At 45.3% G+C, this 26848-nt stretch overlaps 1 protein-coding gene across 1 annotated transcript in view; it reads left to right on the plus strand.

Moving 5' to 3' along the window:
* puf60a (poly-U binding splicing factor a) overlaps positions 1–25794 on the plus strand; it is a 52809-nt gene extending 27015 nt beyond the window's left edge. The window contains exons 7-13 of the mRNA XM_056292812.1: positions 12170–12383; positions 16302–16492; positions 20345–20459; positions 21938–22042; positions 22356–22528; positions 22689–22768; positions 23943–25794. Coding sequence (XP_056148787.1) covers positions 12170–12383; positions 16302–16492; positions 20345–20459; positions 21938–22014 — 597 coding nt within the window. The 3' untranslated portion in view covers positions 22015–22042; positions 22356–22528; positions 22689–22768; positions 23943–25794. The remainder of the gene's footprint in view (positions 1–12169; positions 12384–16301; positions 16493–20344; positions 20460–21937; positions 22043–22355; positions 22529–22688; positions 22769–23942) is intronic.
* Positions 25795–26848: the final 1054 nt, after the last annotated feature.

The raw sequence follows: 26848 nt of genomic DNA on the forward strand, positions 1-26848 counted from the left end.
ATCCTCTCGAGCTCTGCAAAGTTAGATGGGGAGCGTCGCTGCACAGTTATTTTCAGGTCTTTCCAGAGATGTTCAATGGGGTTCAAGTCTGGGCTCTGGCTGGGCCACTCAAGGACATTCACAGACATATCTCGAAGCCACTCCTTCGTTGTTTTGGCTGTGTGCTTGGGGTCGTTGTCGTGTTGAAAGGTAAACCTTCGCCCCAGTCTGAGGTCCTGAGTGCTCTGGAGCAGGTTTTCATCAAAGATCTCTCTGTACTTTGCTCCATTCCTCTTTCCCTCAATCCTGACTAGTCTCCCAGTTCCTGCTGCTGAAAAACATCCCCACAGCATGATGCTGCCACCACCATGCTTCACTGTAGGGATGGTATTAGCAAGGTGATGAGAGGTGCCTGGTTTCCTCCAGACGTGACGTTTGGCATTCAGGCCAAAAAGTTCAATCTTGGTTTCATCAGACCAGAGAATCTTGTTTCTCAGGGTCTGAGAGTCCTTTAGGTGCTTTCTGCCTTCTGTATGTGGACACCTTGCATAAGCCTGAACTACCCTGTAAATAACTCTAAATAACGACAACAACTTCTCATTCTATAAATAAGTTATTTTTTTATTATTTTATTTATAAAATTTTCAATTAACAGGGATAGACAAGACAGATCACAAAAACAATAAATCCCCCCACCTCCCCCCTCCCCCCACCCCTAAGCAAATCAAACAGACACAACGACAATAACAAAAGCAACCATAACAACAGAACTGCTCTTAAGATACAAAAAGAAATTACGTTCGGCACCATCTTTTAAATGGGATAGATGCGAATAGATGTCTCAGACTGAAGGTAAAAAAATAAAAAATTTAAGAAAAATTAAAAAGGAAAAATGTACAGTACTACTACTACTTTTGGCTGCTCCCGTTAGGGGTCGCCACAGCGGATCATCCGTTTCCATTTCTTCCTGTCATCTGCGTCTTCCTCTGTCACACCAGCCACCTGCATGTCTTCCCTCACCACATCCATAAAGCTCCTCTTTGGCCTTCCTCTTCTCCTCTTCCCTGGCAGCTCCATATTCAGCATCCTTCTCCCAATATACCCAGCATCTCTCCTCCACACATGTCCACACCATCTCAATCTTGCCTCTCTTGCTTTGTCTCCAAACCGTCCAATCTGAGCGGTCCCTCTAATATAATCGTTCCTAATCATGTCCTTCTTCGTTACTCCCAGTGAAAATCTTAGCATCTTCAACTCTGCCACCTCCAGCTCCGCCTCCTGTCTTTTCGTCAGTGCCACTGTCTCCAAACCATATAACATAGCTGGTCTCACAACCATCTTGTAAACTTTCCCTTTAACTCTTGCTGATACCCTTCTGTCGCAAATCACTCCTGACACACTTCTCCACCCACTCCAACCTGCCTGCACTCTCTTTTTCACCTCTCTACTGCACTCCCCGTTACTTTGGACAGTTGACCCCAAGTATTTAAACTCAAATGCCTTGGTCACCTCCACTCCTTGCATCCTGACCATTCCACTGTCCTCTCTCTCATTCACGCATAAGTATTCCGTCTTGCTCCTACTGACTATCATTCCTCTTCTCTCCAGTGCATACCTCCACCTCTCCAGGCTCTCCTCAACCTGCACCCTACTCTCGCTACAGATCACAATGTCATCCGCGAACATCATCGTCCATGGAGACTCCTGCCTGATCTTGTCCGTCAACCTGTCCATCACCATTGCAAACAAGAAAGGGCTCAGAGCCGATCCTTGATGTAATCCCACCTCCACCTTGAACCCATCTGTCATTCCAACCGCACACCTCACCATTGTCACACTTCCCTCATACGTATCCTGCACCACTCCTACATACTTCTCTGCAACTCCTGACTTCCTCATACAATACCACACCTCCTCTCTCGGCACTCTGTCATAAGCTTTCTCTAAATCTACAAAGACACAATGCAACTCTTTCTGGCCTTCTCTATACTTCTCAATCAACATTCTCAAAGCAAACATCGCATCTGTGGCGCTCTTTCGTGGCATGAAACCATACTGCTGCTCGCTGATCGTCACCTCTCCTCTTAACCTAGCTTCTATTACTCTTTCCCAAATCTTCATGCTGTGGCTGATCAACTTTATACCTCTGTAGTTGTTACAGTTCTGCACATCGCCCTTGTTCTTGAAAATCGGTACCAGTATGCTTCTTCTCCACTCCTCAGCCATCCTCTCACTTTCCAGGATTGGGTTAAACAATCTAGTTAAAAACTCCACTGCCATCTCTCCTAAACATCTCCATGCCTCCACAGGTATGTCATCAGGACCAACTGCCTTTCCATTCTTCATCCTCTTCATAGCTGCCCTCACTTCCTCCTTGCTAATCCGCTGAACTTCCTGATTCACTATCCCTACAGTATAAAGACTTAATACAATGTAGTATATAAATTAACTCCCCCCCCCCAAAGAAAAACATTTTCAATTCAAGATGACTTTGACAGATAAGAAAGGAATGGTTGCCACATTGAGTTAAAGGTTGCAGACTTAAGAGAGACAGTGTATCGAATCTTCTCCATATGTAGCAGATTGGTGATTTCAGCTAACCAGGTTCTAAACACAGGCACCTCTTCACCCTTCCACTTTGTGAGTATAATCATTTTTGCAACAACCATGCCATAATGTATTGTCTTCTGTTCCAAGTGAGACAGAGTTAGATGATGCTTGGTTTCCCTCAGGATGGTGGTGTATGAGTCTGGTGTGAGGTCACAACTATATACATCAGAAAAGCATTTAAAAATATCTGACCAGAACTTATTTAGTTTAGGGCAAGACCAAAAAAGATGGCCCAGTGTGCCCTCCACTGCTTTACATTTCAGGCAGATTGGGGAAACAGAGGGATAAAATGCGTGTAGCTTGGTACAGTAGTGCAGCCTATGAATCACTTTAAATTGGATAAATTGGTGTCGGGAGTTTATAGAACAGTTGTGGATCGCTTTAAGGCTTGTTTCCCAACCCTCATCTTCGATTGCCATACCAAGATCCTCCCAAGCTTCTTTTAAGTGCTGTGTGAAGACTGAATTGTGTGTTGTAAAAACATCAACAAATCTAGTAACAAGTCTCCTTGAATGAGGGGGCTGATTCATAAGGGTATATAAGTTGACAGCGGCAGGGAACACCTCAAAGTTAGGTAGGTTGGTACGGACGTAGTCTCTAATCTGGAGATAACGGAAGAAATGGGATGCAGGGAGTGCATACTTTTCCCTTAACGGTGCGAAGGTGGCGAATGCATTATCTATATAAAGGTTTGCAATAGTGATGATACCTTTGTTTCTCCAAATTGTGAAGGCATTATCAGTTAGAGAAGGGGAAAAGGCATGGTTGTTGCAAACAGGAGTGTAGGCAGAGCTGTCAAGTAGAGCAAACACTTTCCTAATTTGATACCAGATTTTTAGAGAGTTAATAAGCATAAAGTTATCACCCACAGTGGCTTTTGGAGGTACGTTCCTAGCGAAGAGAAGAGCGGGGAGAGAGCTTTTGGTGATATCCTGCTCTATTGCAAGCCATGACGGGGTGGAGGTGGTGAGACTGTTTGGGTACGCGCCTTGCCAGTACATCAACGCTCTGCAGTTGGCAGCCCAGTAGTAGGATTGGAAATTAGGCAGACTGAGACCCCCTGCACTTTTGGGTTTGAGTATGTGCTTTTTGGCTATATGATGTGCCTTGTATCCCCAGACAAAGGGAAGGACTCGAGTCTAGTAGCTTAAAGAAAGACTTGGGCAAAAATATTGGTAGATTCTGGAAGAGGTATATAAACCTGGGGAGAGCCACCATTTTAACTGCGTTGACTCCTCCTATCATGGATAAAGGTAAGAACCTCCAGGTTTCAATATTGGATTTCAATTTGTCTACCATGCTCAAGTAGTTCAGTTTATAAATCAGTTTGGGATCTCTAGGGATGACCACGCCTAAATATTTAATCTCATCTGTAGTAATGCGGAAGGGAACATTTTTTACAAATGTTGAGTTCAACTTCCCTTTAAGCTGCATGAATTCGCTTTTGTCCCAGTTTATAGTGTACCCAGAAAGTTCACCAAACTCTGTAATTAGTTCTAGTAAGGGCAGTAGAGATTCTTCGGGGCGGGAGAGAAGCAGAGCCACATCATCCACGTAGAGCGAGATGTGGTGATCCACCTTGCCTAGCATCAATGGGGCTATAGAGGGATGATTTCTTATACTAATAGCAAGGGGCTCCATGGCGAGTGCGAATAGTAACGGGCTTAAAGGGCAGCCTTGACGGCAGGAGCGGTGCAATGTAAAGGCGGGTGATTTATCACTGTTGGTGATAACTGAGGCTGTTGGGCTGGCGTATAGCATTTTGACCCATGAGGTGAAATTGTCACCTAGGCCAAACTCTCTCAACACTGTCAAAATATATCTCCATTCAACCTGATCAAAGGCTTTTTGGGCATCGAGTGCCAAGACAGCAATACTGGCGTCTTTATCATATTTAGAGTACATTATATTCATTAATCGTCTGACGTTAAAGAAGGAAAATCTTCCTGGGATAAATCCAGTTTGGCCATGGTGGATTATAGTTGCTATACCTCTATTAAGTCTGTTTGCAAGTATCTTGGTGAACACCTTTAAGTCACAGCCGAGGAGGGCAATAGGACGGTATGATGCTGGATCGGTTTCATCCTTATCTTTCTTCAATAACAAGGATATGTTAGCCGCGTACAGGGATTCAGGGAGACGTCCCGTTGCAATAGAATGATTAAACATCCTTAACATAATGGGAGAGACTTTGTCCGAGTGTGCTTTATAGAACTCTGTGCCATACCTGTCCGGTCCGGCAGCCTTCCCGTTAGGGAAAGAGCGTATTGCTTCTGTAACTTCCTCTAAAGTTATGTCTGCATTTAATTCAGTTTGCACCGAGGCACACAGTTTAGATAGGCGTAGAGCGCTGAGAAGGTCTGAAATCCGCGCTGTATCAGCAGTGATTCTCGAGGTGTAGAGATTCTCATAGAATTCACGGAAACACTCGATCTGTTGAGGCTCTGTGGATATAGAGCCCGTTCTGGTTTTAATTTTATTAATCACTCGTTTGGCCTGAATACCCCTAAGTTGGCGCACTAATAGTTTATCCGGCTTGTCGCTCATCTCCAAGTGTTTTTGTTTCAATTTCAATAACATTTTGCTGACCTGGTCGGAGAGAATAGTTATATTTGAATTGTAGTTTCATTATGTCATTAAGTGTGGAGGGCGAAGCTGACGATCTATATTCATTCTCAAGTGCTGAAAGCTTAACAGAAATGTCCGACATTTCTTTCATTCTGTCCTTTTCCAACTTGGCCTCCTAAGCGATAATATGGCCACGCACGACAGCCTTAAGGGCTTCCCACAAAGTGGAGTCGCTTACATCAGGAGCGTCCTTCTCAGCCAAGTAGCCAGTAGGCTGTGGTGAGTTCACCATGTGTATTGGGGATTGTTCATCCTTAAGTAAGAGAGGGTTGAATCACCAGTGGTATGCGGGCCTCGCCATTTTCATATCAAGTTTAAATTCTACGGGGCTATGGTGGTCTGATATCAACATGCTGTGATACTTGGTGGAAATGATGCCCGAGGACAGCTTGGCGTCTATTAGAAAGTAGTCGATTCTTGTATAAGATTTATGCAGCTGTGAAAAAAAAAGAATAATCTCTACCAGACGGGTGCTGCTGCCTCCAAATATCAACCAGGTTCAACGACCCCATCAGATGATTAAGGGCTATGGTGGAGTTAGACGGGGAAATGGGGCGCGTAGAACTTCTGTCGGTGCAACAGTCTAATAGAGCATTAAAATCTCCACCGGTGATTAGGTGGGTGGTCGATAGATCAGGGATAAGATTAAAAACTTTTCTAAAACAACCAGGGTCGTCAGAGCTGGGTGCATATATATTCAGGAGGGTGACATGCCGGCCGTGATAAAACACTGCCTGTTACTGTAAGATAACGACCATTCGGCTCAGAGATGGTCGAGACGTGAACAAACGGGACATTCCTGCGAGTTAATATGGCGACTCCTCTGGCTTTGGACGGAAAGGTGGACTGAAATACCTGAGATACCCAGCTCCATTTTAACCTCCGCTGTTCTGTGTGCTTAATATGCGTTTCTTGTAAAAGCATTATATCCCCAGATAAGGATTTCAAGTGCGAGAAACCCTTTCCTCTTTTCAGATTGGACCCTAAGCCTTTCACATTCCAGCTGAGTAGGGTTAGGCTGCCGCCTAGTGGCGAGCCTGTGTAACCTGTTGCAGCCATACAGAAACATCATGCGACGCATCCTCATCAATAATAATGCTGTCGGAGACAGTACTGAGCAGAGAGAGCAGAAACTCGAACAGAGAAAAACGCATAACAAACCTTCCCCCGCCCACTTCCCCGAACCAAGTAAAGCGCAAGTTCCCTCATGAACACGGAGAAACCGCTAAACACAGCAATGAAATAACCCCAACGTTACCTCTGCAGAGGAGAGCGGCGGGCTACGTAGTATACCTTATCGGTGTAGTGAGGAAGCTCTGTCCACCCTCACGTCCGTAGCACTCACACGGCCAGTTCAAGTTGAGCAAAGCGGGGATCACAACCCCCCCCCCCCCGGTATGAGGGTGAGTCAACACGGAGACCCACTGGCAGCGGCTAGACGCCATGCTGTCTATGAAAGCTTCGGCATCTGCGGGTTTCTGGAATATTTGCTGTTGGTTTCCATGGGTGGTGATCGGTCTCGCAGGGAAAAGGAGGCCGTGTTTTATCCCTGCATCGCTCGGCTTCCTCTTCGCTCCGTCAAAGGCTCGGCGTTGCTCGGCTGCTCCAGGCGGGAAGTCTGGGCACACGTTGATCCGAGCTCCGTTACAGGACAGAGGAGATGGTCGGCGGGCAGCGAGCTTCAACATCTTCTCCTTCTCCGGAAAGTGGCGGATTTTGGCGATCACGGTGCGCGGTCTTGCGGGCGATGGTTGCGCGCCTACGCGGCGCGCCCGGTTCACTTTCAGTCCACCGGGGAAGTTCTGCACTCCCAGGAGTTTAGGTAAGAACCCCGCACCGAACTCCGTTGGGTTGCCGCCCTCAGCTTTCTCTGGTGGACCAATGGTTTTGATGTTGGAGCGTCTGGAACGGCCTTCTAGCTCAATCCGCTTCCTCTTCGTGGCTTTGCTGGTCTCAGCCAGCTCATCACACCGCTTCTCCGGGGCTGCGGTACGGGTCTCGTAGCCGGTAGCGCACTCCTGCAAGTCAGCAATGCGAGCTGAGTGGTCGGTTAGTGAAGTTTAGTCTGCATTTAGTTTAGTGTCCAGCGTATTGAGCCTCGCCCTCATGTCCCCGTCTAGTTTCTGGATAGCGGTTAAGATGCTAGCCAGGGTAGGCTGAGGGCTCGTGGTGTCGCCGGTAGCGCTGCGGTTGCTAGCCATTGCGGTTAAGCTGCTAGCCAGGGTAGGCTGAGGGCTCGTGGTGTCGCCGGTAGTGCTGGGGTTGCTAGCCATAGGGGTTAAGATGCTAGCCAGGGTAGGCTGAGGGCTCGTGGTGTCGCCATAGCGGTTAAGATGCTAGCCAGGGTAGGCTGAGGGCTCGTGGTGTCGCCGGTAGTGCTGCGGTTGCTAGCCATTTCGGTTAAGATGCTAGCCAGGGTAGGCTGAGGGCTCGTGGTGTCGCCGGTAGTGCTGGGGTTGCTAGCCATTTCGGTTAAGCTGCTAGCCAGGGTAGGCTGAGGGCTCGTGGTGTCGCCGGTAGTGCTGCGGTTGCTAGCCATTTCGGTTAAGATGCTAGCCAGGGTAGGCTGAGGGCTCGTGGTGTCGCCGGTAGTGCTGGGGTTGCTAGCCATTTCGGTTAAGCTGCTAGCCAGGGTAGGCTGAGGGCTCGTGGTGTCGCCGGTAGTGCTGCGGTTGTTAGCCATTTCGGTTAAGATGCTAGCCAGGGTAGGCTGAGGGCTCGTGGTGTCGCCGGTAGCGCTGCGGTTGCTAGCCACTGCGGTTAAGCTGCTAGCCAGGGTAGGCTGAGGGCTCCTGGTGTCGCCGGTAGCGCTGCGGTTGCTAGCCATTGCGGTTAAGATGCTAGCCAGGGTAGGCCGAGGGCTCGTGGTGTCGCCGGTAGTGCTGGGGTTGCTAGCCATAGGGGTTAAGCTGCTAGCCAGGGTAGGCTGAGGGCTCGTGGTGTCGCCGCTAGCGCTGCGGTTGCTAGCCATAGCGGTTAAGATGCTAGCCAGGGTAGGCTGAGGGCTCGTGGTGTCGCCGGTAGCGCTGGGGTTGCTAGCGATAGCAGTTAAGATGCTAGCCAGGGTAGGCTGAGGGCTCGTGGTGTCGCCGGTAGTGCTGCGGTTGCTAGCCATTTCGGTTAAGATGCCAGCCAGGGTAGGCTGAGGGCTCGTGGTGTCGCCAGTAGTGCTGGGGTTGCTAGCCATTTCGGTTAAGCTGCTAGCCAGGGTAGGCTGAGGGCTCGTGGTGTCGCCGGTAGTGCTGCGGTTGTTAGCCATTTCGGTTAAGATGCTAGCCAGGGTAGGCTGAGGGCTCGTGGTGTCGCCGGTAGCGCTGGGGTTGCTAGCCATTTCGGTTAAGATGCTAGCCAGGGTAGGCTGAGGGCTCGTGGTGTCGCAGCTAGCGCTGCGGTTGCCAGCCATTGCGGTTAAGCTGTTAGCGTCGCCGTCGGCGTCAGAAGTGGCTTTGTCCTCTTCGGGAGACAATTATTGGTTCGTTGTCTTATTCTTATTGTTATGTCGTCTCTTGGTCATAGTATTTGCGGCGTGAGTGTGTTTTATTCTAAATTTGTAGTGAGGGTTGCGGAGCTTCCCTGTCACGCGGCTACTCCGCGCTGTGTTCAGGCCACGCCCCCTGTACGTCAGCTCTCCTTCAGACGTCTCATTCCGCATTGTTGGAAATAGAGTAGTCGCCATGTTCCCAGGGTTTCCATATTATTGCACCTTACTGCGCCTATTTTCATTTATTTCTATCCTAGGGTCCGCGGTCGTGTACGGATCGATTGGCCACTAAATTGGGAGGAAAAAAAGGGGAAAATCAGAAATAGATTTATGGGAAAAAACTTTTTTTTTCCTGTATCTGTGTTGATATTCCACTCCTCATTAGTTGAGCACTCACAACACCATTGACGGTTTCGGAAAAAAACTATGTATATATATATATATATATATATATACACTCACTGGCCACTTTATTAGGTACACCTTGCTAGTACTGGGTTGGACCCCCTTTTGCCTTCAGAACTGCCTTAATCCTTCGTGGCATAGATTCAACAAGGTACTGGAAACATTCCTCAGAGAGTTTGGTCCATATTGACATGATAGCATCACGCAGTTGCTGCAGATTTGTCGGCTGCACATCCATGACGTGAATCTCCCGGTCCGCCACATCCCAAAGGTGCTCTATTGGATTGAGATCTGGTGACTGTGGAGGCCATTTGAGTACAGTGAACTCATTGTCATGTTCAAGAAACCAGTCTGAGATGATTCAAGCTTTATGACATGGCGCGTTATCCTGCTGGAAGTAGCCATCAGAAGATGGGAACACTGTGGTCATAAAGGGATGGACATGATCAGCAACAATACTCAGGTAGGCTGTGGCATTGACACGATGCTCAATTGGTACTAAGGGGCCCAAAGTGCGCCAAGAAAATATTCCCCACACCATTACACCACCACCACCAGCCTGAACCGTTGATACAAGGCAGGATGGATCCATGCTTTCATGTTGTTGACGCCAAATTCTGACCCTACCATCCGAATGTCGCAGCAGAAATCGAGACTCATCAGACCAGGCAACGTTTTTCCAATCTTCTATTGTCCAGTTTTGGTGAGCCTGTGCGAATTGTAGCCTCAGTTTCCTGTTCCTAGCTGACAGGAGTGGCACCCGGTGTGGTCTTCTGCTGCTGTAGCCCATCTGCCTCAAGGTTCGACGTGTTGTGCGTTCAGAGATGTTCTTCTGCATACCTCAGTTGTAATGAGTGGTTATTTGAGTTACTGTTGCCTTTCTATCAGCTCGAACCAGTCTGGCCATTCTCCTCTGACCTCTGGCATCAACAAGGCATTTTCACCCACAGAACTGCCGCTCACTGGATATTTTCTCTTTTTTGGACCATTCTCTGTAAACCCTAGAGATGGTTGTGTGTGAAAATCCCAGTAGATCAGCGGTTTCTGTAATACTCAGACCAGCCCGTCTGGCACCAACAACCATGCCACGTTCAAAGTCACTTAAATCACCTTTCTTCCCCATTCTGATGCTCGGTTTGAACTGCAGCAGATCGTCTTGACCATGTCTACATGCCTAAATGCATTGAGTTGCTGCCATGTGATTGGCTGATTAGAAATTTGCATTAACGAGCAGTTGGACAGGTGTGCCTAATAAAGTGGCTGGTGAGTGTATATATATATATATATATATATATATATATATATATATATATATATATATACACACACATATATAAACTCAACACAAAAAGTAAGGAAATGTGTGTTTGGTATATTATGTCTTTGTTGTAACAATGCTTCTTGGCAGTAAATCTTCTATTAGGCAGCTGATGGTCAGCACCTGGGGGACCAGAAGCTCAACACAAGAGTCAACAGCAACAGCAAAATAAGCTGTTTGGCATTGGCAGAGAAGATCTGGCAAATGTTTCATGGGCGCAACCCATGGAACAGGCTTGTTTTGCTATGTATTAAAAGTTTTTTTCCTACACCTGTATTGCTATTCCACTCATTAGTTGAGCACTTTTATCAACACCGTTGACAGTTTCAAAAAAAACAAACAAACAAGCCCTGTAGTATATCCATCCATCCATTATCTTAACCGCTTATCCTGCTCTCAGGGTGGCGGGGATGCTGGAGCTTTTCACCCAGCAGTCACTGGGCAGCAGGCGGGGAGACACCCTGGACAGGCCACCAGGCCATCACAGGGCCCACACACACACACACACCCACTCATTCCTAGGGACAATTTAGTACGGCCGAGTCACCTGACCTACATGTCACCTCCCGACCCCAAAACCAATAGGAAAATATTTCGTAATTCATTTGAAAAATTTCTGTCATGGCATAAATTACATACACTTTGGATTTGCGCTTTTCACTGAAAATTCAGTTACAAAACTTGAAGAATGAAAAGGTTTTTGAGGTTGTGTAGGATTCACTCCTTTCCATGGAATGTTCCTGGTCTCAGTGGAGTGTCAGTTTTGGGAGAAAGATGTCTGAGCTGACGTTTCTTTATGGAACTCTGTTGTGTTGTCAGGTGGTAAATAAAGCTTCAGCGGAGAAGTTGTTTGATAATGTTGTCTCTCTTCATACTTAGAACAGTTTTTACCATGAAACCTTGGTACCATCTCTTCTTCTGACAGTTTCACCAGTGGGTCTGTAGGCCAATGTTCCCTCACAGCATCACAGATGCATGGCTGATTGTGATGGCTGCTTATCAGGACACGAAAGGAAAATACAATGACATTTAATGTCGCTACCAAACAGAATAATTAAAATATAAAAACAAATACTCTCAATTTACCAGTCAATCTTCATTCCAACCCTCCCCTATGGTCATGAGCTCTGGGTAGTGACCGAAAGGGTGAGATCGTGGATACAAGCGGCTGAAATGAGCTTCCTCCGTAGGGTGTCTGGGCTCAGCCTTAGAGATAGGGTGAGGAGCTCGGACATCCAGAGGGAGCTCGGAGTAGAGCCGCTGCTCCTTCACGTTGAAAGGAGCCAGTTGAGGTGGTTCGGGCATCAGATTAGGATGCCTCCTGGATGCCTTCCTTTGGAGGTTTTCCGGGCACGGCCAACTGGGAGGAGACCCCAAGGTAGACCCAGAACCCGCGGGAGGGACTACATGTCCAACCTGACCTAGGAATGCCTTGGGATCCCCCAGGAGGAGCTGGAGGGCGTTGCTGTGGAGAGGGACGTCTGGAGTGCCCTACTTAGCTTGCTGCCACTGCGACCCGACTCCGAGAAGTGGCTGAAGATGAATGCATGAATGAAAAACAAATAATTGCTCAGTATATGTCATTACTACTCTGTCGTTATTAGTCTTTTATTTTTACTCTGTCAGGCATTATTATGGGCAGTCATTCTTGTCTGGTAATGTCCATATCAGGTAATGTCCATATCTGGTAATGTCCATATCGTCAGTCTGTCTCTTATTTCTGATGTTGACTGTCTTCTTTCCTCCAGGTAGGGCGGCCTAGCAACATCGGACAGGCACAGCCAATCATTGACCAGCTAGCAGAGGAGGCGCGTGCCTTCAACAGGATCTATGTGGCATCTGTTCACCCTGACCTCTCAGACGATGACATCAAAAGTGTGTTTGAGGCCTTTGGCAGAATCAAGTCCTGTATGTTAGCAAGAGACACCACGACAGCCAGACATAAAGGCTATGGTTTCATAGGTGAGCAGAGAAATCTGTTTTAGTCAGAATCAGAATCATCTTTATTTGGCAATGTATGTTTGCACGTACATGGAATTTGACTCCAGTTTAGTAGCTCTCAATGTACTTAGAATCACAGCACAACAATCTTCAGGAATATATGCAAGGAATGATCACAGAAAGTTGAATCAATTTATCTGGACACAACGTATTGGGAGAAACGTTCATCACTAATTTTCATCATCAAACAACGATCATTGTCATATACAAATATGGGCGTGACCATTAACTAGAGTTACAAGGGCCATGTTTACTATTCACAGAGGGTTGGGGAATAGTTGCAATCACAGCACTGTAAGATGGAGACAGATGTACTCTTAGCCCCCCCCCCCCCCCCCCCGGTCCAGGGATGGTCGTTCCGTCTTCACATAGATGGTCTCTTTGGCTCCCCATTCAAACCAGTGTTCCTTCCTATGAAGGATGTGCACATCCTCATCCTTGAAAGAGTGGCCACTGGTCTGTAGATGGTGTAGACTGTGGAGTCCTGGCCTGACGTGTTCGCTGTCCTGTGTCTAACCTGTCATACAACTCACCATATGCCTTTTTCTTTACTTTCGCCACCTCTCTCTTCGCTTTACGCTGCATCTCCTTGTACTCCTGTCTACTTTCTTCATCTCTCTGACTATACCGCTTCTTCTTTGCCGACCTCTTCATCTGTATACTTTGCTGTACTTGCTCATTCCACCACCAAGTCTCCTTGTTTTCCTCCCTCTGTCTAGATGACACACCAAGTACCTTCCTAGCTGTCTCCCTCACTATTTCTGCAGTGATCCAACCATTCCCTAATCCTCTGTGAATAGTACACACGGCCATTTTAACTCTAGTTAATGGTCACAACAATTTGCATATGAAACCAATCATTGTTTTCCATCATTATGCCACTGTATTGTTTATAAGGGTGGGGATCCCTGCAGTCAGATGAAACTTAAGAGGTCACTTAGATGAGTAATGAAACGTTTCTCTCAATAAATGTTGTGTCCAGATGAACTGATTCAACTCTCTTTGATTTTCTTACCTGGATTATTGAGCATGCATGATGATGCAGTCAGCATGGGATTGCACTACATCTACCAACACCTAGATGCCCCAGGGACATACGCAAGGGTCCTGTTTGTGGACTTCAGCTCAGCATTCAACACCATCATCCCAGATATCCTCCACTCCAAACTCACCCGGCTCACTGTACCAGCCCCCATCAGCCAGTGGATTAAAAACTGCCTGACAGACAGGAGGCAGCTGGTGAGGCTGGGGAAAATCACATCCAGCACCCAGACAATCAGCACTGGCGCCCCCCAGGGACGTGTGCTCTTCTCTCTGCTCTTCTCGCTCTACACAAATTACTGCACCTCAGGTGACCTGTCTGTTAAACTCCTGAAGTTTACAGATGACACAACCATCATTGGCCTTATCCAGGATGGTGATGAGTCTTCATATAGACAGGAGGTTGATCAGCTGGCCCTCTGGTGTGGCCATAACAGCCTGGAGCCGAACACGCTCAGAACAATGGAGATAACAGTGGACTTCAGGCGGAGCCCCCCAACACTGCCCCCCCCCACCATACCAAACAGCATGGGGAAAAACTACAGATTTCTGGGTTCCATAATCTCCCAGGACCTAATCTGGGCATCCAACATAGACCCAATCATCAAAAAGGCCCAGCAGAGGATATACTTTCTCCACCTGCTCAACAAGTTCAACCTGCCTCAGGAACTGCTGACTCAGTTCAACACTGCAATAATCCAGTCTGTCTCAGGACATCCATAACTGTCTGGTTTGGATCAGCCACCAAACAGGACAGGGACAGACTACAACAGAAAGTTAAGTCTGCAGAGAAAATCACTGGTGCCAACCTGCCCTCCATTCAGGACTTATACACCTCCAGACTCAGGAAACGGGCAGGCAACATCACTGCAGACCCATCACACCCTGGTCACAACCTGTTCACACTCCTCCCCTCTGGTAGGTGCTACAGAGCACTGTACCCCAAAACGACCAGATATAGAAACAGTTTCTTTGCACAGGCTGTCATTCAAATGAACACATAACACTGTCAATAAATCCAACCATGTTGTATATACTGTACTGTACATGTTGTATATACTTACAGGTGTAACTTATGGGGGGGTCAGGGGGGACATGTCCCCCTCAATATTTAGAAGAGGTGAATTTGTCCCCCCCAAAAAATATATCATGAATGATAATGTTAACCCCCTCGCCAAAAAAGGTAAAATAACAACACAGACAGTCGAACTACATAAAATGTCATTCATACTTGTTTTCCAATGATGTCATACACCCCTGTGATTGGACCATACCATTTTAACCTTGCCACTGGGATTGCCGACCTCGTTGCTGTCTTGCAGTTGCTCCTGACAACCAGGAGGCCGGAGCATGAATGATGGTGTAAGCAAGTGTAAGTAACGTAGCTAGCCAGCTTGCTTGTCTAGCCCAGTACACCACCCTTTCTTACCTTTGGGGTTTCTGAGTTAGATTTTCTTACGTATTTCCAGATGAATTATAGCCTTATCTAGTTTATAACTTGTGTTTGGGGTTATCAGTTCAGACCACCTAGCGCTTGCTAACAGTAGCCCCTAGACGTTTATGTTAGCTTAAATGAACTTGAACTGATAATTTCGGCACATGAGATAACATGATAGGTACATCTACAAACCAATTTGTGCCAAGGGTATTGCATTAGTTCAAATGCATCTGCTACTTTCATTCACAGAGTCAACATGAGCAAGAGGAAAGTAACAGAAGATATCCGGTGCTTTTTTTGGTGCAAAAAAGAGAGTAAGATGAGAGAATTACCTAGAAGAACCTAGCTAGTTCTGCTAACAGCTAATGGTTACTCGTTTAAGTTTACAGATTATTTTTCCTGTTACGCTATTTTCTGTGGTTGTCACACAAGCTGAGATAACTTTAATTGTTCAAATTGTGAATGTTTGGATTTGTTCAGATGGTGAACTATTTAGATTTAGTTACTATTAAAATGTTATTTCATGCTGCTGGACCCATAATGATCACCTTGAGGTCACTATCAGCTGTAGTGATGATGATGATGATTAATAAATATTTGAAATACATAATGACAGTCTACTTCATTATTTTCCTTTTTGTGTCACTATAGGCCGCTAGCCTATCTGAAAGTTGTTTTTCTTTTACATAAATAAGACATTTCCACAATAAATTGATGTAGAAAAAGAGCAAATTGGTGCACACAAATTCACCAGAATGCAGGAAATTAAATGTGTGATGCTCAAAATTTCCAGGGGGAGGACCCCCTGACCCCCCACTAAATGTGTCCCCCCCAATGTTCAAGTGAAACTTACTCCCCAGTACTGTACTGTACATTGTATGTATAGTGGTACACTCTGTCATGTCCATCTACCTCAGGCATGTATGTAAGTAACCTGCTAACATCTATTTCAGCATCTCTGATATATTCTCTGCACCATTGTACCTTATTACCTCTTATTTCAATTGTACAAGTCAATCCTTGTGTATATATGTGCAGATTGTTGTGTTGTAGTGTTGTTATTCTATGTTAAGTACACAGAGAGCCACGACACCAGAGTCACATTACATGTAGTGCAAACCCACATGGCTAATAAACATGATTTTGATGCTGATTGTGATAGACACCTTGTTTTAAGTATTTATGTCATTGAACAATATTATGATGCTGTAATATAGAAAAAGACTTAATAGTTTATAAAATAGAATTGTATGTTAGAATGATATCATGTTATTAACAAAAACATTGAAGATACTATCTAAATTATGACATTTTACAGTATAAATACAGCACCGTAATTTCATCGGCTGGATTTCTATCATTGTGGTGACTGATTTATTTATTGATTGACGGATTTTCAGGGTATGAGAATGCCCAGTCAGCTCAGGATGCTGTGTCCTCTATGAACCTGTTTGACCTGGGTGGTCAATACCTCCGTGTGGGGAAGGCTGTCACCCCGCCCATGCCCCTCCTCACCCCAATTACCCCCGGAGGCCTCCCCACTGCTGCTGCCGTAGCTGCTGCCGCCGCAACAGCCAAGATCACCGCTCAGGTAAATCCATTCACAGCTCTACAGCTACACACTCACCTTACACATCCTACCATACATGTAGGATATTATTGTATTATGTAGAACGTTATACATGTGAAGACATGTATAAGGACCACATACTTCATTATAAGGAGGCTCTGTCCCCAGCTGAATTGTCTTATGCAAATTTAATTAGATCAGGCAAAGGGAACCCCAGAGCCCTGTTTTCCATGGTAAACAATATTTTACGACCACCGGACACTCTTGCACCTCACCTGTATTCAGTTGCTCAATGTAACACCGCCATGACCTTTTTTAATGCCAAAATTGAAAATATTCATCAACAATTGACCTCGTCAAACAATACCGCATACAGTTCATCTTATTCACCCTTCTATGTTCCCCCCTCTTCTTCACTATCTAGTTTCAAACTCCCAACTGCTGCTGAAATATCTGGTCTTATTCGCAAATCCAAATCATCTACCTGTCAGTTAGACCCCCTTCCTACTCATTTAGTAAAAGCCTGTCTACCTTCTCTGTCCTCTTTAATAACTGATACCATACAACCCTCCCTTACCTCTGGTCTTGTTCCCTCATCTCCCAAAACAGCTGCAATAACTCCAATACTCAAGAAACCTGGTGCAGACCCCAACAGTTTGAATAATTTTCACCCAATCTCAAATTTACCATTTCTTTCTAAAACACTTGAAAGAACAGTCGCATCTCAGGTACACGCTCACTTGACTAACAGCAATCTGTTTGAACAATTCTAGTCTGGTTTTCGCTCCATGCACAATACGCAGGTAGCCTTGGTGAAAATCACAAATGATCTGTTGATGGCAGCTGACTCTGGGCTCTTAACCATACTTGTCCTTCTTGACCTGAGTGCAGCCTTTGATACCATTTCATACAACATCCTCCTAGAGAGATTAGCTTCCATTGGAATAACTGGCAGCCCCCTTGACTGGTTTAGATCATATCTCTCTGGCCGCACTCAGTTTGTCCAACTTGAAAAATCTGAGATCACCGTCCTTTCCTGTTATTACCGGTGTTCCCCAGGGCTCTGTATTGGGACCCCTCCTATTTGTTATTTACCTCCTATCTCTTGGCCACATTTTCAGGAAATTTAGCATTCAATTTCACTGCTACACGGATGACACCCAGCTTTATCTATCCACCAAGCCTACCTCCACTCTTCCGCCCACTTCCCTTTCTGACTGCTTACTAGAAATTAAATCATGGTTTTCATACCAATTCTTCAAACTTAATAGTGATAAAACTGAGGTTCTTCTAGTTGGCACTAAATGTACTTTGGCCAAAGCTGATAGTTTTTCTCTGACTATTGACAATTGTATAGTTCCTCCATCGCCTCAGGTTAAGAGTCTGGGTGTCATCTTGGACAGCACATTATCTTTTAACGCTCACATCAACAATGTTACTCGGTCTGCATACTTCCACCAACACAATATTAATCGTCTTCGTCTGTCACTTGCGCTTAACAGCACAGCCATACTCACTCAGACCCTGGTTACATCCCGTATTGACTACTGCAATTCTATCCTCTTTGGTCTTCCCCTCAAGTGTCTTCATAAACTTCAATTGGTCCAGAATTCAGCTGCCCTTATCATTACCAGAACTCCTTCCATAGATCATATCACTCCTGTTTTTCAGCAACTCCACTGGCTCCCTGTTAAATACCGTATTGACTTCAAGATCCTGCTCCTCACCTTTAAGGCCTTTAATAACCTAGCTCCTTCATATCTTTTCGAATTCCTTATATCTGCATGCCCTCCCGCACTCTCAGATCCTCTTCTGCTCTTCAATTCACTACACCATCGGCCCACTTGACTACCATGGGGACTAGAGCCTTCAGTCATTCTGCCCCCTGCCTATGGAACTCTTTCCCACAAGACATTCACAAAACTGACTCTGTCAACATTCAAATCCCATCTCAAAATGTACCTTTTCAAACTGGCATATTCAGTCTGATCCACACTTCATTGAGTTTTGTGCAGATGATGATTTTATACTTATCTGTTGTGTTAACTTTTTATTGTCTACCCTGCTTTGTTTTGATTTTCTACTGTCTGGTACAGTGCTGCATTTAAAAAAAATTTTTTTTTTACTGTGCTCTGTAAGGTGTCCTTGAGTGCTCTGAAAGGTGCCCACAAATAAAATGTATTATTATTATTATTATTTCTTTCACGTTTCCTGTTTTACATCCTGTAGAGCCGGGTCCAAACTATGGACCTTAGGCACTATAGGGCAGATGTCACTGGATTTACAGTACTCGTTGTAATATGTGGGCTGTTCCGAGTAGGGCAATCTTCTGGACTACACAGATGTTGATGTTTCCTGGGATACGGTTGGTGAACTTTTCCGTTCCCTTCTTCATGAGTTCTAGAGCTTCGATGACCACTGGTGTTGTTTCGGTCTTCATGCCCCACATCCTGTTGATTTCAATCTCCAGGTCTTTGTACTTGGTCGGCTTCTCTGTGACCTTCCCTGAGATGTTTTTTTCGGATGGTATTGCCATATCGATGAGCAAGCACTTCTTTTGCTTCCTGTCCTTGATAATGTCAGGCTTGTTGGCTTTTATCTCTCTGACAGTGTGGATGGATGGGTCCCAGAGGATGGTGACATCATTGTTTTCAGTGACCGTTTTTGGCTGATGTCCATACCACTTTTCAGTTGTCTTGATCTTGTAACTCCTGCAGATCTTCCAGTGCAGGTATTCTGCTGCCTTGTTGTGCCTGTAAATGTACTCGGTCCTTTGAGACAATGTGGTCGATGGTTTCTTCGTACACTCCACAGATTCTGCATTTTGGGTCTGTTCCATCTTTGATGATGCGATGGTGATAGGATCTGGTTGCCAGGCTCTGGTCTTGTGCAGCGATTATCAGGCCCTCCGTCTCTGCTTTCAGCCCGGTGCTCCTCAGCCACTGGTGTGTCTTTTGTTGGTCCACGTCCGCATCTTTCATTCTTTTTGGGTACTTCCCCTGCATTGCTTTGTCCTCCCAGGTTTTTTGCAGTTGCCACTGGCCATGGTGTTTTGCCTTCTGCTTCACTCGTTTGGCATAGATGGTGGTTGCCTCATTTTCTGTTGGTGGGGTTTCTGGGACATCAAGCTCTTTCTTGAATTGCGCAGCTTCTTTATTGATGGAGTAGATCTGATGTTTTACTATTTGGAGGAGTGGGCCATCTGTTTTTGTCAGGTATGTATCCAGCCCAATAGTGGTAGTCTTGAAGGTCAGTTCGAGTTGGACCAGGCCTCGTCCTCCTGAAGCTCTTGGTAGGTACAGCCTGTTGACATCTGCTTTCGGGTGATGCATCTTCCCCATGGTCAGCATCTTTCTTGTCTTGGTGTCTAGTCTCTTGATATCGTTCAGTTTCCAACTGATGATGTTGAAGCTGTACGTCACTACAGGTATCGCTAGGGTGTTGATAGCTTCAATTCTGTTAGCCGCATTGGGTTTGCTCTTCAGTACCATACGCACTCTCCTGTGGTACTCTTTCCGGATCGTCGCCTTCATGGTTGGGTGTTATTATTATTATTATTATTATACCTCTACAGCTACACACTCACCTTACCCACCAACCCACATCTCTACAGCTGCACACTTACCTCACACATTCATCCATTTACATACTATCTATAGCTACACACTCACCTACACATCCATCCACCCACACCTCCACAGCTACATACTATTCTGATGGTGATCAGTTTGAACCAAAGCAAAGTTTTTGTTGGACAGACAGTCAGGCCAGTAGCAGAGCACTTTGTGTACAGAGCTTTCTAGATTTTTCTCTCTGGGGAGAGTCAAGTACAGTGTGTAGTTTTTTTCTCCTGATTCTGTTATTATGTTGCAGGAGGCTGTTGGAGCGTCGGTGCTGGGGGCCCTGGCGGGGCCAGCTCTTTTCTCCCAGCAGCTGGGAGCCCCGCCCCAGGCTGTCATGGCTGCCCAAGCACCAGGTGTCATCACAGGTAAGTGGACCTGCCTCTCTGGCTGCTCAGTGTAGTCATAAGGGTCTCAGTAGGCAGGCTTAAGAATGCTTTAGCATCCAAACAGCTTTGATAATTATTTTCTGAACTGTGGCCTTGTATTGACTTGTCTTCGTTAGAATAGGGAGACGGATTACAAATCTGTCCGTAACTCATACTTTTTTCTTTTTATTTTTTTTGGACCCCCCCCCCTTTCTCCCTAATTATACTTGTCCAATTACCCCACTCATCTGAGCCGTCCCGGTTGCTGCTCCACCCCCTCTGCTGATCTGGGGAGGGCTGCAGACTACCACATGCCTCCTCCGATACATGCGGAGTCACCAGCTGCTTCTTTTCACCTGACTGTGAAGAGTTTCACAGGGGGACGTAGAGCGTAGGAGGATCACACTATTCCCTCCAGTTCCACCTCCCCCCCGAACAGGCACCCTGACCAACCAGAGGAGGTGCTAGTGCAGCGACCAGGACACATACCCACATCCGGCATCCCACCCGCAGACACGGCCAATTGTGTCTCTAGGGACGCCTAACCAAGCTAGAGTTAACACGGGGATTCGAACTGGCGATCCCAATGTTGGTAGGCACGGAATAGACCATTATGCTACCTGGACGCCCCACGCATACTTTTAATAATGCACTTATACATTTACTGAAATAGTAACATCATTTGCAGATTCGAAAGGAAAAAAAACATCAGCATTTGGAATCCAAAGTCTTTAGAAAATTGAAGTTAAAATAAAAAAATTGAGGATACTTTTATAAAATGCCTTGAAATGTTGTCTTTAAATCTAAATTCCAGATTCATGATAATTGGACCAACTGATTTTCACTTTTTACCCATTGAAAAAAAGGTCATAAGTTATGTTCCAGAACCTAGAGTCCTGAATGTAGACTAAAGCCTTAAACCTTTAGGACAACCAGGGGACACTGGGTGAGGGTCTGTATGGAAATTTTTATTGGACTTTAATAGTCGTAACCCACAGAAAACAATCCACAAATGTGTACCATGACCCACAAATATCTCACTATCCACAAACATGTATTTTTTTTATTTGTGTTGTGTAAAATCATATCCACAAAAACAGAGAGTGATTCACAAATATATATAGCCCTACTCTGTAAAAATGTATTTTAATTTCACATAAACATGTTATAGGTTTTACAAATGTCAATAGGTTCACCACTACAAATACATGTAAAGTAATGTTTACGCATTTGTGGCTCCATTTGTACATATCCCCCCCCCATTTTCTCCCCAATTGACCTTTCGCAAAACCCCTCCCCCGAACGATCCTTGTTCAATCATACCTTAGCGACCGTCACTAAGTGAAGAAGGTTTGTCAAGCTTTTGCGCTTGGTGCAAGATGGTGAAACGGTGTGCCTAGGGCATTTGTAAATCCGACACCAGGTACCCCCAAAGTTTGGAAGGGGGTGTCATTTTTTTTCCCTTTCCAAAACCGAAGACTCAAGAGGAAAGATGCCGGCAGTGGATCAAACAGTGTGGGAGGCCCCATTCCCAGCTAAATACCACCAAGATTAACAAACATACTACATACGTCTGCTCCAAGGTAAGTAACGTTAAGCTAACATTAGTGCTAGCTAATTAGCTAGCTGGCTAATGTTGTCATTGGCTAGCTAGCTAACTGGCTATGTTAGATGTGAGAACACCCACAAAACTGGATTTAAAAGTTATGATTACTATAAACTAGCATTATTACAACTAATATTGCATAACTAGTAACGTTATCACCATTACCAGCAAACTAACGTTACCGTCTGTAAAGCTAGCTAACGTTGGCTATAATGCTGGGTTGCATGGGTCTCAGTGCTGGGGGCTTCACATAGCGAGGCCTAATGTTGTTTTGTACATTTTATATCAAGGTTGGCATGACGTCCCAACAGGCAATTACGAACTTCTTTTGCTTCAATCTTTCTTTGTGGCTTTTTGTGAATGGACGGCCTACTCCTGAGTATCCCAACCCTGTACTTGCTGTTCAAGTGCCTAACCAGACAAGGGAACATCAAGGAGGCTGTCGAAAGCCACCAACAAAACGGTAAACAAGTAATAATATTGATTCAATGATTAATTTGAGTACATATTACGTCTGTGATTGTAAACATGTTTTATTCCGGTAAGTCATACAGTTCATTTACAAAATAATAATGATAATAATAACAATAATAAAATAACGAGTTGTGGTTGTACTGATGCAGATTGAGTTTGCAAGATGCCTCCACCTCCAGCACCATTGAGGAAAACCCAGAAGGGAGTCAACAGTGTGTTATTGACAATGGTGAGTGATCATTGCCTTTTTCAAATTAACTCTAGCATGACTGTGGTACTTGAAAAATGAGAGGTGGGTTGCACTCAAAAAAGGAGAAAAGTTCAAATGATTATTTTCATAGCTTTAATTCAACACAGGGGAGCTAGAGACACAAACATTTCAGCACTAGGCCTTTTTCCGTGTTCATCAGTCATGTAGTACTCTGTGTCTGTGAATGTTCTCATTCATCCAGGTCATGGTTATCCAAAGGAATTGAATCAAGTGCAACTGGACTCATCCAAGAGGCTTCATCAGTTCGTGCCTTTCTGACTCTGTGATAAGACAGCTATTTAAGCTGTAATGTAGTACTCAAAGAAAAAAACATCAAGCTTGTTCTTCATCTGCTCCCATTTTCCTGCATCAACGTGTATCCATTCTAGGTGGTAGTCTTCAGCACATTTAACAGAAATCACACCATGACATATGTACCTGTGAGCCCAAGCTGCCCCATTATTTGATAATGATAAGCGTGACACTCTTTTAGCTTATAGCTGCCATCTGCCTGCTTGGAAAGGTAGGGACACTCTGTGAAGCTGCTCTTGGGCAGGCACTTAATTTCTAAAAGCCCATAACTTGGACTTTCACTCGGTCCTCTTTCTATGACCTTACGGTCAGGTGATGTACCAAGGTGTGGGACATGAGGGTTTACAACAAAGCCACATGGATACACTAGATTACCTGTGAGCTTGGTGTACTGTGTTGCTGCTATGGGCTCTAGTTCTACACCTTTTTTCATCGCCTTGGTCTGTACTGATACTGTTCTCTTTCAGCTTGCAGCAAGACTGCCATGGTGAGCTCTCCTGGAGCAGATTCTTTTAAAAGAAGTTGATGTTATTCGGGCAGACCTTGCATGGAACCACAGGTTGTTTGTGTTCTGATCTCTGGTTTCATGCTCTAGGGCTATAGAATCAGGCAAGGAAATTATCGTTTCCGTGTAGATGGCATTTTCATCCAGAACTATGTAGACACTTGTGGGTTGGGATGGCAAAGGAAAGTTAGGGAAGTCGTCTGATTGGCTGACAGGAGGTGTTCCAAGGTCAACAGAAGGCGCTCCAATGCTGCTAAGAAGGGGGAGCTGTAAAGGAGACAAGGATAAGAAATAATTAAATTACAATCATTAACATGTAAGTGTTTGTCTTTCCAGAGTCTTGAGCAATCCCCACTTCCTGAACACCGGGATCAGCTGGAAAGGGAACCAAGGAGGAGCAGGTCACAGAAAAAGAGAAGAAATTTGAAGAAGAAAATTACAACCTGAAATTGAAATTGGCTTTGAAAGAAACAGGGGTAGAAAGGCTGAAAAAACACATTAGCATGTTTACAAAGAAAACTCTCACTCCCGAACTCGTTCAAAGCAGCGAAATCCCCAAAATGTTTGAATACAGTACTGGGTTCACGTATGAACGATTCAACCAACTGTGCACATTATTTGGCATCCCAAATGATCCACTCACCACTCGAGTAAATGTCCCCTTAAAATACAAGCGAAATGATTGGCCAGTTGTCGAGATGCTCCTCCGTAGCCAGTTGCTCTTTGTTTTGATGAAACTGAACAACAATGAAGACCTGAAAAACCTTGCCTTTAGATTCAATATAAACAAGCAAACTGCAAGTAATGTTTTCAGTTCCTGGATTCACTAAATGTTTGACGTATTAGGCGAATTACCAATTTGGCCTCACAGAAATGTCATTGCAGAAAACATGCCAGAAACCTACAAAGCGGACTACCCGTCAACATTCGCAATATTAGATTGCACAGAACTGAAAATGGAAAGGCCAATCTCACTGATGTTGCAAAGCTAAAGCTTTTCAAATTACAAAAGCACCAACACCCTTAAATCGCTAGTTGCTTGTGACCCCCATTGTGTGGTGATTTTTTCATCAGCACTTTTCACAGGCACTATGTCCCACAAGGAGATAGTCAGACAGTGTGGTGTCACCCCACTACTCGAGAAACTGATTTAGAAGGGTTACTTGCAAAGAGGGGGTGGCATAATGGCTGATAAGGGATTTTTGATAGAGGAAGACATGAAGGCAGTTGGCCTGCAGTTAAACCTGCCACCCTTTGCAAGGTCTAAGAGGCAAATGCCAGCTGGAGATGTGCTCACAACATTGCAAAGCACCGGGTGCATGTAGAGAGGGCCATCGCTAAAATAGAAAAAGTTTAAAATCGTGTCAGAGCCCGCTCTGATGGCCGAGCGGAATAAGCCGCCGGTCTTGCAGTCCGCTCGTCATGTGGCTGGGTGGTTCGTATCCCAGACTTGCTGTAACCGGTCACGGCCAGAGCGTCCACGGGGGAAGACCTTCATTAGGCCAGCCTTACCCGAGGGATAGTGGGTGTAGATCGGTGTAGTGTTCGGGGACTTGTCGTTCTCCAGCGACCCCTCTGGCCCACCTGGGCACCTGCAGCCAAGCAACTGAAAGCATTCTCCCTACGCCTCCTTCGCGGCCTGAAGGTGATGCAATCCATGCGAGGAGGCTTCAGTGTGTAAAATAGTGAGAGCAGCCAAGACGAGTTTGAAGGAAGCTGGTGTTACGCCTATCTCCTTCCTGTGGAAACGTGAGCCAGGGGAGTTATTCCACAAGAGTTCCGGCCATATGCCAGTGGGTTAATCGGGTGGAATAAGGGGAAAAACTAGATATAAATTTATTTTTTTAAAAATCGTTTCAGACAGAATTCCCAGTACTAGATTAGGCAACATAAATCACATCTGGTATGTGGTGAGCATCCTGTCAAACTTCCAGCCACACATTCTTAAGAAGTAAGGGCACAGTCCCGGGCACCAGTAGCAACATTGACTGTTACTACAAATTCCCCCATATACTTGAGCTGTACATTCCAATGTTACATGGCTCAGTGGTTGTTGATTGTTTTTATGTGTGTAATATGTCAGTCCAGTTATAAAATCTTTGATTCTGTTCCAACACTGTATTTGTAAATGTCTAATTTGTATGCATGTGTTGTAAAAGTGTTTTAACATTACAGACATGTTAATAAACCTGGAGGGAAAAAATCTTGTCTTATCTTATTCTATATTTATCTCACCTGGTGGCTTAGACTACACCCCACTGGATACTTCCTGCCTCTAACTTCTACCTCAGGTGCGGTTTCATCGGCAGTGTAGCTTATGGGTGCATCTGACATATCCCTCAGTAGAGCATATATGCCTGTCCTAGCACTTGCCTAACAACAGAAATGCATGCAGAGGAGCGTGACTGATGGTGAGTATTGTCCATGGTGCTACACAGTACACAGAAATACATTCAGAAGAGCGTGACCGATGGTGGGTACTGAATGCTGCTATAGCATACACAAAAAGTAAACACTTACTTGTTGTGGGTATAACTGGACCTGATGGGTTTCCACTTACGGTTTACTTTGGCCTTAGCGGCCACCACATTGAACACTGGTTGGCCAGTTATTTTCTTGCCTCTGGCTTTGTGCCACTGTTGAGGTTGGCTTGTGGAGGAGATTTCTTCTCTTGCACGCCTAAGGTCCAGGCTGTGCATCAGGCCCACAACATGGGCGCAGTAACCTGGTAACCTGATAAAAAGCCATACATCAGTAATGTTACCATATTATTCCTTGGACAATAATGTTACCTAGTGACCATTAATACAACTTGCTCGTTGCTACTGTACATTCATATTATTTAACCTAACACACAGGGGCCTGGCCTATGCACATTAACAACACAACAACACTTTGTTTGAGTTACTGGTAGCTAGTAATTTGGCACTAAACCAAACTGGACATAAGTGGAGGTGCTGTGTAGACTCCAGGAGAGGGGTAGCCTAGGCTACTCATGAAAGCTGGGTTAAATGGAAAAACCGCACCATGGAAATCTGCTACGTATTTCACTGGCACGGTTTCTCTATTTAATGGAGCGTTAGCTCAAATATTAGCTTGCTGCTGTACGTTGGGACACTTGTAGGCTAAGCTAGCGCCAATCAGTACTGTAGTGTAGTCACACACCAACATCACTGGCGCGACTACAGTACCGATAGGAGCTAGCTTATAGCTCAGGAACCTGCTGCTGAAGTTGGTAGGAG

Source organism: Lampris incognitus, chromosome 14 (genome assembly GCF_029633865.1).
Source record: "Lampris incognitus isolate fLamInc1 chromosome 14, fLamInc1.hap2, whole genome shotgun sequence".
Lineage (NCBI taxonomy): Eukaryota > Metazoa > Chordata > Actinopteri > Lampriformes > Lampridae > Lampris > Lampris incognitus.